This window comes from Colius striatus, chromosome 8 (assembly GCF_028858725.1).
Source record: "Colius striatus isolate bColStr4 chromosome 8, bColStr4.1.hap1, whole genome shotgun sequence".
In the NCBI taxonomy this organism is placed as follows: Eukaryota; Metazoa; Chordata; class Aves; order Coliiformes; family Coliidae; genus Colius; species Colius striatus.
Window position 1 is genome coordinate 27,805,539 of NC_084766.1, and position 16,896 is coordinate 27,822,434.

The 16,896-nt window shown below is 37.2% G+C and overlaps 1 protein-coding gene across 2 annotated transcripts in view; it reads right to left on the bottom strand.

Moving 5' to 3' along the window:
- The window catches only part of LOC104550109 (VPS10 domain-containing receptor SorCS1), a 297,789-nt gene that overhangs the window by 167,279 nt on the left and 113,614 nt on the right, over nt 1-16,896 (bottom strand). For both annotated transcript variants that reach the window (XM_062000965.1, XM_062000964.1), the window contains one exon: nt 5,348-5,447. In XM_062000965.1, coding sequence (XP_061856949.1) covers nt 5,348-5,447 — 100 coding nt within the window. The remainder of the gene's footprint in view (nt 1-5,347; nt 5,448-16,896) is intronic.

Below are 16,896 nucleotides of genomic sequence, written 5' to 3' on the forward strand. Positions count from 1 at the left end.
TGACTCTTGCAGGTCAAGGACTTCAATTCTTTTCTGATCAGCAGGTAATATCTCAAGCCAAAAGTGCTGAATGAAATAGCAGTACTTAAAAAAAAAAAGATAGTCAGGAAGAACTCTTACGTTGTCACACTGAAAAGCCATTGGAGAAAAGGCACATGTACTGCTATTTACCCTAAACTGTCATCAGATCAACAGAAACAGCAGATGAATTCACATGAATTGTCCTGACTCTCTCCCTTTTAAATATTCTCTCTGAAGTAAAAGATGAGGTTGTGAAAAACTATTATCTGTGGTCATAGCTTGAGACATTTAAAACAAATCTGTGGGCATCCTTATGCACCTTCCTATGCTATATGGCGTTTAATCCAAACAGACATTTTCACTTGATGTAATTTACGTTTCAGTCTGCAAAACACTTCAGTACAATGTGATTCTTCCCTTTCAAAAGGTGAAAAAAGACTTCCATTAAGCATCTCCTTGAAATCTCCTGCACACTAGATCATTAAAAAAAAAAAACTATAATAAACAAACACACCATTCACATCTGTGATACAATGCCTCTTTGGTCTCTTATGACCGTCTCTTTGAAGGCTGCACTCACAGCTTACAGCTAACAAGGATCTTTCCTTCCAAGTGAAGAGAGCAACAGAATAATCTATTTTATCTCTGCACAAGTGGACTGCAATAGCACTTAGGGCTACTGGCACGACTGATTGACCATAGGCCTTGAGTCTTTCACTGTCTAATTTGCTAAGGATGCCATCCTTGACAGCCACAGGATCTGGCTCAGTCTGTGGCGAGGTGTGCTTAGGGCTCTGCTGAGCTCTAACCTCTCCGCTCTAAACTGATAGTTCACACTATCATACTAAGATTTAGAGACATACAAGGAGGACATCACTGGAAATAACTGTATTTCTCTGAGTAAAAAATTGAGCCCTGCCATCACTTCAGACTTCCAAAAGCTACAATGGTGATACAGGTCAGAGATAATTTTTACATGTGTTTCCAATCTAATTTTATCAGTTGAAGGCAGCAGGCTCTAGAGAAACCGTGGTGACAGTTGCAACAGTTCATGTCTATAGACATTTTACCCAACTCTTAGGGGAGCAGGTGCAAAGGCTAGTGTGAAGCATACAGTTACCAGTCTTACCCTTTACAATAAACTGAGCAGTTCACATTCCAAGAGAACTACCCTGAGGCAAATTAACTCCTCTAATACCATAGGATACACAGTAGCACTCAATCATTGCCAGTTTAGCTACTAAGGGTAAATCTTCTGTCTTGACTGCTGAACACATTTCCCAGTTATTCTCTAAACCATCACTATCCGATGCTGAACATACATCTGGGCCACTATTCCTTTCATTTAAAACTCATTAACAGAAATGAATGTGAAGTAGTTAAGGATCTAACCAGCACTGAAACCCATGCAATTATATTGACAATAAATATTTGTTATCTTGGAGCTACACACACAACAGGACAGTGCTTAACGTGTTGTGATAAAGGTACTAATCATGACCACTAAAAATAAAAGAAGAGGAAGGCATTCACAATCCATTCATCTTTAGAGAGAAAGAAAAGAGGACATTGTACTGCACAGCAATTAAAATCTGAACGGTTGGAGGAATAAAGGGAAAATTCAAGGCAGGTCTGCAGAAAGGAAAGGAGAGAGAAAAAACCCTAACACAAAAATACTAACCCAGAGGAAACATCTGATGCACTAGACCTATTAACAGCATAAAAGTTGCTGGCAATGCTATCACCCATCATTTTATTAATTAACTGGAGATATACAGATACAATGAATTTTAAAGTACAAAGAATGAACAGGCTGCACAAACTAGCTCTTTGCAAAAAACACAGTCTGCTTTGTACCAGTACAGTGTATAAATTAGCCAGTAGCATTTTTTTCATCAAAGATAATCACTCTGGGTAAACAAATTATAGAGTCCTCATCACTATTTGCACAAGTCTATGACTCTCCATGCAATGCTTAAAAACAACTTATCTGAAAGGCTTTTATAAAGAAAGACCATAAAACTTTGTGCATCTGAGTTTCTAGGAAGGCAAATGACAAACTTTTGTGAAAAAAGATTTGACATAATTTTGGATTTCTATTTTAATTTTTAACTCACCAGTGCATTATTTCCAAGTCTTATTTCATCTCTTGAAGCATTTAAATCATCTTATTTCCCTTCACAAAAGTCTTTATGAACCTAACAAATAAACCAATCTTGACATACCTAAACCTAGGGATTTATTGCACATTGAGGATTATCTCTTCTGTAGACTTGTTGACAAATACTCAAACATGCTCTGTGTCTTTGTCAAGATCCATGTGCTACAATTCTTTTCCTCTGATCTGTATCATTAGTCATAAGACCAGGTAGTACAGTAATTCAGTGAAAGGAGAGAATTGCCAAGGCTTATATATTACCATGTGATATGCTATTTTCAGATTTTCCTTAAGAAAATACTGTAATTCAGAAAAATAACAAGCAAAAGCAATAGGTCAGCAGTTTAAATAGTAAATAACAGGTAACTTTGTTCTCATTATTTTCAAAGCATCCTCTTGTAATATGACATTTCCTACAATCTTAGGTTAAAGGTTCATTTTGTTCATTAAAGAAATAAGACTTGCAATTCAGATGTTTGTAGAAAGAAATTGGCATTCATAGACTGTGGGAAGCTTTGCAAATCCAGTATGTTTATAGATACTATTTTTTCCTAGATGAAGAAGAGTAAACAAATTATAACAAACAATTTATTCAACACATGCTGCTGCTTGTTCTTTTCCAGAATGTGAAAATAATCAGAAATTCATGAACAAATTTATTAATCATTTGAATAAATCTAATTACATACATTCTACCATTGTTTCAAGTGCTTTGCTTTACAAGGAATAGACAAGGCTACACACTTTTTTTTTATTAGAAACAATCAGTCTTAAGTCAGAGAAGTTCAACATTTACTTTCTGTTTCAACAGAACTATTTCTAAAAGTTAAATACATGCTAAAAGGATTTTTTTTAGAAAAAAAAAACAATGTAGCTTCAGTAAGTTAAGCACACATTGGCCCCACTAAGGAATCATTTTAGCAGCAAGATCTCTTGTCCAAGAGAAAAAGTGTATCCTCTCCTTCCCACTACTGAAGAAGCATTTTCCCTCTGCTAGCAAATGCCTTGTGGAACAAAGAACATCGAAGGTTGCAGGTGCAGTGAGAATCATTATTTAACACATGTAACAAATGTTCAGGGAAACCTTCCTATTAATATTGAACCAATAACTGCAGCATATGAACAGTATGAGATTTACAAAATGTATGAATTTAAGTAGTTGAATCCTACATTTAATAAAAAAAAATGTCTCCAGCTACCCACCTGGCACACAGTGCTGATACAAAATGCCACTTTCATAGTACCCAGAGCTTCTCACAGTGTTATTGGAACTGGGGAGGTGGGGGGAGAGCAGTGAGGATCAAGACTCAGATTCTATAGGTTGCTGATGGAAACAGGTAAAATGTGCAAAATTTGTAAATATGTCTTCTTCTGTTTTCTGTTCTACAGCAGGTATGATGAAGACCCTGAATTTTTGATAGTTGGTTTGATTTTCAGTATTTAAGGTTTTTTTTGCTTTCATTGCATGAGTATTTTTAGTGTGGAAATATAATAAAGCTCTATACTCTCTTCCCCAGGCTCTCTTAATCATGAGGGACTAGTTAGGTGCCTAGAAGTTAAATGTGTACTGGAGGAATGGCCTGATGTTCTATAGAAACAGACAGCATAAGCAGGGCTTCCATAAGCTCTCCTTGCAAGCCTAATTCTCCTCCTGCTGTGAAATAAGTTTTGTAAAATTTAATCTTAGAGAACTACATAGGTCCTTTCATCCCAGGTGTCACAGCTTTCCTCTGGCACTGTCCCATATTGATTATAGGCCAACTTTAGTGTAGTCTACTGCCAGAACAGGCAGTTCCACATGAAAACTTTTTTCCTTTCATCTATTTGTTTTTTGAGCTGGAAAGGGATTAGTTTTCTGGCAGATTAGTCCTCGATCCAGCTCACCAGATGGCTACACAAACAAGGCGGGGGAGGAAGGGCAGTGCAGGGAAGGGAGTGGGAAGGTGCAGCCAGAGGTGGTGAAGGATTTTCAGAGCCAGCTTGCACTTCAGTTGTCTTAATATGGTTGGAAAACCCTTGGTTTCTTCTTGAGTTTCTCTGTACCACATGAGTTAAGAGATCATGTATATTTTGCCCAGCTCCAATCCTTCTTAGTTCTAGGGAACAGTGTTATTACTCTACAACAAACATCAGGCATGATTATATATAAATATATCCTCCAAACTACAGTTCCTTTGCTAAAGAGATAAATCTTTCAAACCTCAAATTTGAAGGAGATATGAATGATCTGATAATTTCATTCTTTAGCTTCTAGTGAAAAGCTTCATATCTTCATTTGATGTCATCTGCAATGAGATGACATTGCTCCACTAATTTGGGACCATTTAATCCCAATTTAATTTGGGATTAGTTTTTTTTTATTTTCATTCTTTTTTTTTCCTGATTCAACATATGAGGAAACCTGAAATTAAACTGCAATTAATTTCAGGATAATTTAAACTTCTTAGTTTCTACACCAAAACACCAGTAGTAATGTCTGCTATCATCAAATACAAAAGTTAAACCCTTTTTTAAATAGCATGTAAAGGAGAGTCTGTAAACACAATATTGTTCACTGGCATATTCATATGTTAGTATGTGTGAAGTCATTGTTATTTCCTATTGCTTACCTCCAAACTAAAATAAATTGTCAAAAAAAAAGTATTTCAAAGAAGGCATCAGATTTCTTTCATGAACATGTCACCATTCTAAATCCTTAGTAAATTGTTAGTCAATAGGATGTTTGCATGATTAAAACCTTCTGGGCTTTGGAAGGCATTTTCTTTGCAGGAATTTGTCGAATCCTGTTCAGTTCACTACTGGGAACACTTAAAAGACATATAATGTTACATAAAGTCTGGCTACTATAGATTCACTTCTGCCATTTTAATCAGTGTCTCCCACTTTCAGACAACAAAGTAAGCAAACAATTAAATGCATGATACCTATTATGCCTATCCATTTAAAAGCCATCTTTTGCTAATGATTATTCCCTAAAGTACACTGGTAGGCAGTTTACGTAAAAATAAAAGCTAGCTTTTATTTTGCTAAGAGCACGTATTTTTTTCAAGGGAAGATAGAAAGATGGAATTTCTATTCATTTGATTAGTAACAGATCTTGAGAATATTGGTAATCGGGACAGAAAACGTGTCATGAAGTCACAAGGAGTTAACCACATTGTCACCTACCTTACGTTTGTTTGTTGGACAAACATACAAGTAGCTCAAAATAGTCTTCAGACCAACTTTATCATTCAGTTTCTCGTATGTTGTCCCATAATCTGTTGACCTACAATTCAAAGAGAGATTTCATAAATACAAACACTTAATCACAACACCACAAGTCACTTGGCAGCTTTTCAATATAAGTCATGCTTTACATAGCAGAATGGCTCTCTAGAGCTTTTTGAATCATTCGTAATAATGATACCTAATTATACACACACAGCATCATGTGAGTGCTTATAATTTGCATTTAAATTAGATTAGGAAAAATTAAACCAGCATCTTCCTAAAGCATTTTCAAAGAAATGTGTACAATAATAAATGCTAAATTCTGCGTACAGAAGATGATGACGACTGTCAGAAATGACAAACAGCAGAAAGTAAGAGTCTTAATCAATCCATTGTAAATTGCAAGCCTAGATCAATTTTGTTAATGGTCTTTTCTTGGCATATTCCAAAGTAGCTGCTCCAGCTGATTGTTCACTGAAATTGGAGCTCACTTTTTCATTTTCAAAACACTGATGTGTTTTTGAAAACTTCACTACATGAGCATTATATCTACAATTTATGAGTTTTTTTCACATGGATGAGTAGAGTGTGAACACATGTGCCTTTTTGTTGTTTTAAGAGCCATAATTGAAAATAATATACTTCAGATGTGAGGGTTGCCTTTAAAGACACTGCCTACATGTCTTGGGGAAAAACAAAACAAGTGAATAAACAAGACTGCACAGAGTTCCTGTAATATCTACACTGAACATGTGACTAGAACCAAGATAAATTATCAGGAGAAGTTTTGTGCATTATGTAGCTCATCCTTGCCTGAATTGTCCTAATTCTCAGAGCATTTAAGATAATCAGCCCAAAGCAATGCAGTTGGTATCCACAAATTTCAGGAAAGTGACAGGTAACTGGGTAAGAGACATTTAAAGAAAAACATTCTATGGGTCCATATAGAAGTTCAGTTGCTAGCAGTGAGACTTTTCCCCTCTACTAACTACTCCAAAACTAGGAATTCTAAAATAAACCTTAGACACCTGTTATTTTCAGGTTCTCATGTATCTGGGAAACAATGGCTAAATTCTCAAAGGTATTTATTTTTTTTTCCCCCTCCTTGGTGGAATGTTTTGTATTTCTGGATCAAGCTCCATGAATTCATAGCACAGCTTCTCAGATTTCAAACATTGTCATTGGTATGTGAATAAAACAAGGTGGCAGTAGAGTGGTGTTTTACCCATTAAGATGAATTGCACTGAAATGTGGATCTGCATTAAAGTTGAGTCCTTCTATTCAAGAACTTTATCAAAGCATTTACATGTATCTGTCCTAGTCATATAAAAATTGACCTATGGTTTAAGACCACTGCTCTTTCCTTTCTTCCAGTAAACATATGCAACTTTGTGCACATATTTGACCTTTATTGGTTAGAACGCTAATGTTAATTTCTCATCTACTGATTGATCTTTCTCTTTATAAGGTCATCTCTCTCAGGAACACACAAACTAACCAAGCTATTTCCTCAGTGAATTGAGGAGGAAGATACCATTACAGTTATTTCTGAGATGTTCCAGAATCCAAGTAAAAGTAGCCACAACAGGATGCCAAACACAGCCCTGACAAGGACTGCTAGTCAACTTGGGTTACCCCATTCACCTCAGGACCTGGCCTTCTCATACATTAATATTTCTGTTGCAGTCTGCCTAAAACACATACCCTATCCTTCATGAAGTTTGAGTTGATAAAGACCTGTAAAGACTAAGGACTAAATCTGACCTGCTGAGTTAGGAAAAAATATATCAATGAAGTAAGGCAGATCTTTTTTTATACCAGGGACAGTGATTTCAAAATGGGACCCTTCAAATTGGGATAGGAGTGAAGAAAATCTGACACATAAAACTTGGTTTGGAGTCATTAAAGAAAAACAACCAGTACTGCTGCCACAGCACAGCCAAACAGATGTCAAAGGCCTACTGCAAACCGTAATCTTACTTAGAATTGCCAGCCATTTCTTACTTCAAAGCTCTAGGCAATTATTTTGCATTCATAGCTTTATTTTCAGGTAACGTTTTGTAAAGAGGGAAGCGTGTGCTTCTGTCAACACCTATAAAAGCAACTGAAAGACTGCAAAGCTTAGAAAAACATCATTTTTTGCAGATGAACAAATGCACAAGCAATCAAAGGAGCTACTATTAGAACAGGATAATGTGAGTAAGATCTAAACTAGCAACAGCTAGTCCTACCTGCCCAGTTGCAATTTGTTTCTTTCACACCACTTTACAATTATCTTTACCAGGGAGGTAAATGTTATACAAACCACAGATAGGCATCTAGAACTGCTTTACCACAAAGAAATAGGGATAGATACACATACAGAGCAGAGGAACAAAATAATTGTATTGAATAAACACACATATGTGAAGCTTTTGCTGGGATCTAACCAAGGGGTATCGTCAACCTGAATTCATCCTATTTCTATTATATATATGTGTACAAGCAGACAATGATTAGCACCCTGGATAATGAGCTCTTCATTTGTCTTATTAAATGGGTGTATAAAGCAGCATGAGACTCCTAACCGATGAAAACATGTCAGCCATTTAGTGATCCAAGAAGTCAGCCCAACCTGGAAGTGCTGAAAAGACAGATGCACCTCAGCAGGGTATAGGCAGTAATGACAGTGCAGGATTAACAAATTCAATCCCATATTCAGAGTACTTAGACTCAATTCTGAACCTCACTTCTGTCCTACCTTTTTACAGTTGTAATTGCTTCCATTAAATCCGTCCCAAATTTTACCAGTAGCTGTTTAGAATCAGACTCCCCATTTTTTTCAATAAGGCAGAATGATTTCTGCAGACACCCAAGATGACAAACATTTTGATTATTAATAGTTTATTCGACAGTATAAAAAATGCCAAAACTGTGGGACTCATGCTCTGACTTCCCTGAATAATAAATTAAAACAAAACTAGAAACATGCAGAATAATTTATATTTGCAAAATATTTGCAAGAAAGTTGACATTTAAATAACTTCATTATTATTCATTGACAGGGCTTTTCCCTCGCCTCTCGTCAGTGTAAGTGACATTTCTATTATTGTATTATAATAAACTCCTGCACATTTTAAATAAAGTCACTGAATTCCATTAGTCCACCTACTGACATGAATATATCTCAATTCATTCCTACCAATATTTCACAACCATAATAGGCATTCATAACCAGTAACATGAGCCTTATAGAAATCTTCTTTCTCAAGAAGTGCATACTGAAATTCAGAGGACTGTCAGTTCAAATATACAGGTTAAATAAATTCCCTAGTAAGTTGCTGTTTACCCTCCTCTGTTACATATTTAAGGTTGTCTGTACTGTTTTTTACATAAGCTGCTGAAGACTTGAAGAATCAACCAGTTGATTGTTGGTCAAGGCTTCCTTTGTAACAAGATCTTTCTGGAACATTCCACAAGAAAAAAGAAAAATGTTACATGTAGACTTTAAGCTGCGTGACATCATATCTCCTGCCTATTCAAGGGCAGCTTTCTTACCACAGAAGATATGCCTTCACAGTTGAAACTCCTTGTTATAACACATATCCTTAAGACACAATCACTTTAATCGGCATCATTTACAGTTTGGGGTTTTTCTTGCTTTTTCCACCTCTGATGTCAGGCTTTTAGATATTAACATGATTGCTTCCCTCATCTTCACCATGAGAAGATTGTCTGTGTATCATGTCTTCAACCTCCTCCTTCTGTAGTTTGATTTGCTGCTTTAACACCTGAGTGGCAGCCAGCCACAGGAGGTAGGACCAGAAGCATCTGTAATGTGGTTAGGGAACAGCAGAGAAGGGCAGCCTGTTGTGACTAGGAGCAACGTGAAGAAATGGGCTCTAGCCTGTTTCTCCTTCTGCACATGCATTCATCCCTGGCAGAAGTCAGATATTTTAAGTAAGAAACAACAATGACTATTAGATCATCTGTTCCAACCACTCACATAACTACATTTGCCACCTGGTTTTCCTCCAAATGGTCTGGACAGTGGAGCACAAGATTTGCCAGTTGCTATTGTATTAACCTCTACATGAACAGATTTTTGGAATGAAGGCTTTCAGATCACAGAAGGCAGAACTGGGGAGTCACAGGTTACATTTACTTTCACTGAACAAGTATTTTAATAAAGCAGTAATTAAGGCATTAAAACAATATTCCACATTTGAATGTGAAAGATACTGGAGATAGTAATTCTGGAGCTTATTTGTATTCCATTGTGCAATATTTTAAGATTAGTTGTAAATTCTGTTACAGAATTGTTGACTTTTGCACTCCTTCTTTCTGGAGATCTCTCTAGACTGAGGTACTATTCTCTCACAACTGAAATTGAAGCTCTTTCCTTTATGGGTTTATAGGCAAGTACTAAAGTTTCCCATTGATTTTTGCCATGCCACCAAGTTTTACAAAAGCTAGTAATGTTGAAGTCTTCTTCAACAGCTAACAGTTTAAGTTCATATATTCTTCTTGCTAAGCTTTTCACAAGCCATTGATAGATGTCACTTCTGGTCTAATTCCTGGTTTAACTCTTTCAGGTGTAACCCTGATGTTTTTTCCAGAAAGTCTGATCTCAGTTCCTCTCTCTGTGAGAAACTGGGGTTTTCTTATCCCATTCTTTATTTTCATGGAAAGTTACTCTTGTGGTTACAAATTACCTTGCTTCACTTGGGCACCTCTCACCACTGACTTTCTAACTCATCATATAAATAACTTCCCACAGGCCTTCTCCATCTCTAATGGGAAATATTTGCCTAGGTCACAGAGACTGACACATTTGGAGAGGAGGTTACATTTTGCAATTGCTGTTCAACGTGAAGATGTAAAACACAATGAAACTTGTGTCCTTGTACAGTTTTCATTCAAAGCGATGGATCTTGACCTCATTTGTACAAGTTTGTCTCCTGAGGTCACATTGAAAGGTTATCACTCTTCCCCAGCACATAGGTTATCACATTAGACAGTGTGAGGAATTTTTCCTGTGGACCTTAAGGCAGAATACAGGATATTTATTCAAAACTTCTGTATCCCACTGAGCATCTCAGGTCTTTCAACACTGAACTGATTTGTGGCCCTGACACACTGTCTCTGCTAAAGGTCTTTCTGCAGCTTGGGACCAGCCAAACTGTGTCTTTATGCTTTTCCCAGCCTCCTCATCCTCACTTTATTGACGTGTCTTGGCTGATACTTAGCTAAAGCTTGTTTGCTTTACGTACAGACTAAGCTAAAGTGAACCTTGTTCAGAGAGGGCTTTTTTGCCTTTGTAATGGTTTGGTTCAAGAGGGCAATGTTAAATGGTCTGACAGGAGTGACAAGTCAAAAAGTTGGTTAGCATTTCTTTAAATGTCTGTAATGGCAATGCAGATGTCACAGCACTAAAATGCTTCAAACTTAACCTGGCAGGTTGAAATTAACTTTTGAAGACATCCCCAGGGTAAAGAAAAATAAGATATTTCAAAACTCAAGGGACTCACATGTCTCACTCCCTAAGTGAACAGATTTCTGATGACTTTTTTCTCATGAGGCCCTCAGCAGGCTGGCAAGTATTACTGTTCTCGCTTTCTAGGTTGGGGAAATGGAGGGAAAGACTAGATAACTAATCCTACATTTGAAGGAAGTCTGTGACAGAGCCAAATGCAAGTCCCCTCAGGCTCCACCAACTTCCCACTCCATCCTGAGAGCATAAGTTTCCTGGGGTTTTGTGCATATAAGAATTGGCAAGAGCCTGAATATCAATGTGGGAAGGAAGAAATATAAAATTAAATACAGTTTAAATGTTAATTTCAAACCAGATTTAAGCCTCCATTTTGAAAAAGTCATGCTTGCAGTTTGGGTTGTGGTTGTAGATTGCACTGGAAATGAAGTTATGAATTTTTAGGAGTTTACTGAAATTTAAATTTTTTTCCCTTATGAAAAGAATTTTCTCATCACAAAATAAAGTTTCCCACCTACAGAAGTCATCAAAAAAGACTTGGAAAACTAAAGAGAGGAAAAAAGTTACAGAGAAACAAGAGGAAACTATGAAATTGACGTTTCTCTTCATAATCAGTTAAATGAATTCCATTTTTTTCTCCTTCTTAATCAACTTTTATTTGGAATAATGTAGATGAACAGGAATATACACAAATTTCTTTCATTTTTTGGCTCAATATAGTTCTGCTGATTACTGATATAAATAAATTAAAGATGGGACAAGCAGAAGCAGCTCTACATATTGCATTGGATAGTTACTCAAAGTCTTACCCCAAATCACAAAGGACATAAGTAGGTAGGAGGACCAGGAGATGTTTGTGATCCAGATTAGTTGTTTATTTCCCCTTAAAATAATGGCTGAGAAAAATAGATTTGGTTAACTTGCTTTCTCTGCTGTTTCAGTTGAGAGTAAATCAGGTCAGCAATCTGAGCAGAGAATACGTGTGCCTCTGTCTCCATCATATCTGATGTAGGGATCATGCATCCCTTCGCACATATTCAGTCAAGGGGCCTGCCAGAATCTGTAGCCACACAGCTAAACCTTCATCTGCCAATTTAAGCTGCAGGTATAGGTCACTATTTCATAGCCATCTATACTCCTGTTAACATCTGAGGCCACAGTGAGCAGACATGGGTTTACGTACAACCCAATCACTATGGGTTCAGCCACATCTTTCACTGTACAAGTCATTCCATACTTTTCAAAAGGCCAAGGAAAAGGAAAAACTTTTACAATTTTGAAAGTGTCAGGGAAACAAGTAGTTCAGTATTTTTTCAATGTTAACTAGAATTTGTTCAATAGCTTCAGAAGTCATGAGATAATGACGATGGGAATCTTACAACAGGACAGAAGATAGGTTGCATATGATAAAGGGAATCTGTTTAATCAGGGTGAGGTTATTTCTTACTCTATCTATGCCAGAGGAGAGAGGAAGGAAAACAGCCAATTATTATAAACATGCAAATGTTCCAAGTTGAACAAGAGAGATGAGCAAAGCTGCTAATACCATAACACACAGTATTAGGCAGCAAAAAGGCTTAAGGCCACTGAATGCAAGGACAAGGGAAAGAAGTATTATCCTAATAATCTGGGTAGCACATGAATGCAAACCAGGCTGGCATGCCTGAAAGTTGACAGAAACTTAGAAGTCTCCCCAGTTGCCCCACCAGAGAACAATGTCCTTTAAGTTCCTGTAAGTGGGGTTTTTTTCATCACCTGAATGCTTGGAAGAACTAGTGCATATCTATTCAGCTAAAGCATAGTATATTTTGTTGAGATCAGCCACATTTGTATTGTCTATGGTGAACAATGCTTAGAAGAAACTAGCCCATGTTGCTCACCCAGTGGCTTCTTTGAAATATCTTGTAAAGGAAATGAAAACCTACAGAAGAGAGTCTGAGGTATAAATCATCAAAAGTAAAAAATAAAAAATAAAATGAGATAAAGCTAGAACACTAATGTGAGTGTATCTAGCTCCTTCAGTTCTAGTGACACGTGTATTCCGTTGCACAGTATCTCTTCAGACTCTCCCATCTTACCTAACTAGCCATAGGACAACATAACTCACAAAGCTTTCATGTTTTACAATTCAGAGACGTCTTGTGTTTGCAAGCTGGCAATGAAGGGCTTTTTCTATACCAGTTTCTGATGCCACTATGAGAAGTAACATTCCACTGTATTGTGGAGATGAGCTTTTTTACCTTCAGGCTTCAAAGAAATTTCTGTTTCAAGGTTGGATACCCAAAGAATGGAGCAAAACTGAATACTGTAGTAGAAAAAAAGATCAAATTTGGATCAGATGGGAACGATGCACTTCTTTTCCTCCCCTTTAACTGCTTCTCTAATTTTAGATGTCTGCCCTGTCTTGTTTGACCAATAATCCCCCTTTTACTGCACAGTACAATGGCAGCTTCTACCAGGAGGCTAAGAACAGAAGATTCTGGCAGCTGATAAAATCCATATCCAGATTCCTCACTCTACCTGATGATCAGAGGTCAGATCCTGATCATACTCCTATAAATCCAAAGTATTTGCTATGAAGAGGCACCACTCTAATCATGGCACAGCATCAACAACTAACCTCCCTTGTCTTGGAAGCAGCTGCTCCCAGGAAATTAGAAGGATCTTTGTTGTCAGAACTCAAGATAAAGATTTTTCTTTTGAGAGTACAATTCACAATTTTTTGTGTGAAAAATAATGCACTGAGATTTGACTGGACTCTGTCTTGCAAGTGTTCTCTAGGCACTGATTTACAGGAATGAACTGTAAAGCCAGGGTTTTGCTATAAACAACCCCATTTTGGGGACCATAGCTGCATTCTGAAGCTTCTCTCAAATGCCACTGTGCTAAATTTGCAGGAAAATTTATGGGAAATGAGATGGAATGTCTAGGGCAGAAGACTGCATGTGTGGCAAAATACTTGTGGACTTACCATCTATTTTACCTGTCCCATATCATGACTAGCCATTGTCCCTGCAGGTAAGATAAAATGGCAGTAGAAGGAATTAGGGCTTTCATCTCCATTATTCAAGCAGGAGAGGATAACTCTCCGGAGCTCTCCCCCTCAGATCTCCCTCCCAGCCTCTTATCTGTTGTGGGCTGAAAGACTCATCTCTAGTCCTGAAAAAAAAGCAGCAAAAGTCAAGAAAAGCACAGGGAGGCTAGCAATCACAGCTACTTTAGCTATTCTAATCCAATGCTAAGTGAAAGCCTGCAGTGAGAAACAGCAAAAGCAAGACCTTCACTTGACCTTCTCAGTGTATGACTTAAGAAGATGGCACTAATGATGCTCTGGCATTGTTCTGCAATCTCTCTTGTTCTTCCCATGAGCCATTTCGTACCACAATGCCTGGATGCATGTGGGAAGGATCAATAACTCCAGTAAGACTACTAATTTTTGGGAGCTGTTTGACGTGTACCAAAAGCTGCTACAGTATTTACACTTGTGCACCTGACTATATGTACAGTCCAAATATTTTCTCCTTGAGTCCATAGTACTGTTTTTCAATATCTTCTCCATTTGTCATCACATCATTCCTTTCAATGAAGGAGCAGACCCTGAAGAAATGAATGAAAGCTTACTGGCAACAGACTTGTTCCTTGCTACCTTCGGGAAATTTGTGGGGATCAGTGGACTACAAGTAGAAAAGCAGCAGTCTGAAAGAACAGGAACCATTCCCACAGGGCCAGCCTGACTCAAATCTTAGAGTCCTTCAAGAAAAAAAATCATCTGAGTTTAGCTGTGACAGATATTAGAGTTGTTCTTCCTTAGAAGAATTGAGAATGACTAATGATTCTTCTTGTCCTATGTTTACATGAAGCATACTGACATCATCACATCTTAGTGTCAAATTCTTGCTAATAACGTGGTTGAGTGTTGCATCTTTCCATTTCCATCCCAGCCTGGTGTAAATCACACAAATAGCTAGGACGTAGCCCAGTAATCATCACACTATTAACTTTCTAATTGATGGTAATGGCCAGAATAAATTTTAGGCAACCCAAGAGGTGGTTAATGGATTTTGTAGCTTGAGGGCAGAATAACAGGAAGCTTTTCCATTAATCAGTGAGATGAGACAACCATACATGTCCTATGCTCCTCACTCCATCATTACACTGAGGTCATTGCAACTTTGTTGAAAACATGGGTGTTGCCAGACCAAAAGAACACCCTCATGCCAGGCTGAGCTCAATTGCAAAGTTTGATGTACTAGCTCAGCAGAACTCTTGTTAGCATCCACAGTCACATTACAAAGACAGAAAACTGCTTTAGTCCACCTTCAATTAAGAGTAAGGAGCTTTATTGCATGATAAAAACATGCTTTGGGTTTTCTCTAGCTTTTAGTATATACCCAACATAAAAGGCTTTCTAGCTAGCATCATCCAAGCATTTGCAACACAATATGCAATCTTTGTGCTATCCTGCCAGTGCAAATCAACAGCTAGAAAACGTAAAAGATCCAGGCAGCTCAGGACATTATTTTTAAAATTATTGTCCAAGTCCCTTAGTAGTTATAATGGAGTAACTCCCAAGGACCAACAGCATTTTAAAACCAGTTAAAATGTGCCTCATGCATTAATTTATATTAAAGTTAGTTGGAAGATGGAACTCCTATTCCTTAGGCAATGCTAAAAAAATTTTTTGGTCCTGTTTTAAACTATCATGATTTCCACAATCTGGACAGAATAAGAATACAGGGGAAAAAGAGATTAAGTAAAAAAAAAAATCCACTGTTTCATCCCCCTAGTACCAGCATTATCATTACCCATTCAATTGAATATTTTATTATACAGTCTGTCATCCCACAGGAAAAAAGCTCAAAAGAAACAAGAAGAAAATCAAAAAATGAAACATACTTTCAGTTCCAAATCATTCCAACATTTGCTGTCAAGATTTCATTTTTAAAATATTGCAAAAGATTTATCTGACTAATGCTACATTTCCCAGTAGAAAATTGTTTCACTGAAAAAGTTTCACTTAGTTCTGAGTCCTAGTATCAAACAGGATAAGCTGTTAGCTAGACTGCTACCCTAGTCTAGATATTAGCTAAGCTGCTACTCCACCATGTCACCAAAGAAAGAAGGTGTTGCTGGATTTAAAAGCTGTGCTGTTGGATTACTCAGGTTACTGTACCAAAGAATCACTAATTAATGTGTTAAAGCAGACAAAACCAATGAGGGGTTTTGTTGGGGGTCTTCTTTTTCGCTTTTAAAACCATAAGAATGTCACAGCTGCACCATTTGCGTCAGTTTCAAATAATATACAACATCCAGAGCCATGCAACTTTATTTTTTCCTCTTGCTGGGTAGAAGCATATTTATCACTATGAATCTCAAGGATCAGAGGGGTTATAAAGCTTGCTATTTATAGCTACTCTTGGGGTATCGAGCAAGTGACAGTAATTTGTTCCTTTGACATCTAACCTTAGGTAACTCCAGAAGCAGAAGATGGATTTTTACAGGAAATGAAATGAAAGTACACAGCAGAAGATTAATATCATTTCCAAAGCCTGAGGAGAATGCATGCTCCCAATCACTAGGCAGAAAAAATGGTCAGAAGCACGTGCCATGTATTAAGCAGAGAGCAAGATGTGGTCAAGGTGAGGTGTTCAAACAGTCTATTAGCAAACTGATACACTGGCATTTGTGTGTAGAGGAACTAGACACTGATAGTCTAGAAATGAGCTCAGCTCTTCTGGTACTTGGATTTTGAAAGTCATCTTTAAGTCAGTGTCAGTTACAAATAAAATGGGATCTTGCTTTTATGTTCCTGGTTAATGATAAAAGAAAGCTAAAGCTAGGCTGTAAATTCCATATCAGAAATATCTTGCACAAAGATCAAGTTACCATTTTGCCCTGCACTGAAAAAACATCATGTATTAATTATATTTTCTGTTTCTGAGAAAATAAAAGCCTGCAGATTGAAACATCTTGAAAAGATTCCTTGATATTAAAATCCTTATTGATGGACCATATTCATCCATTACTCACAACT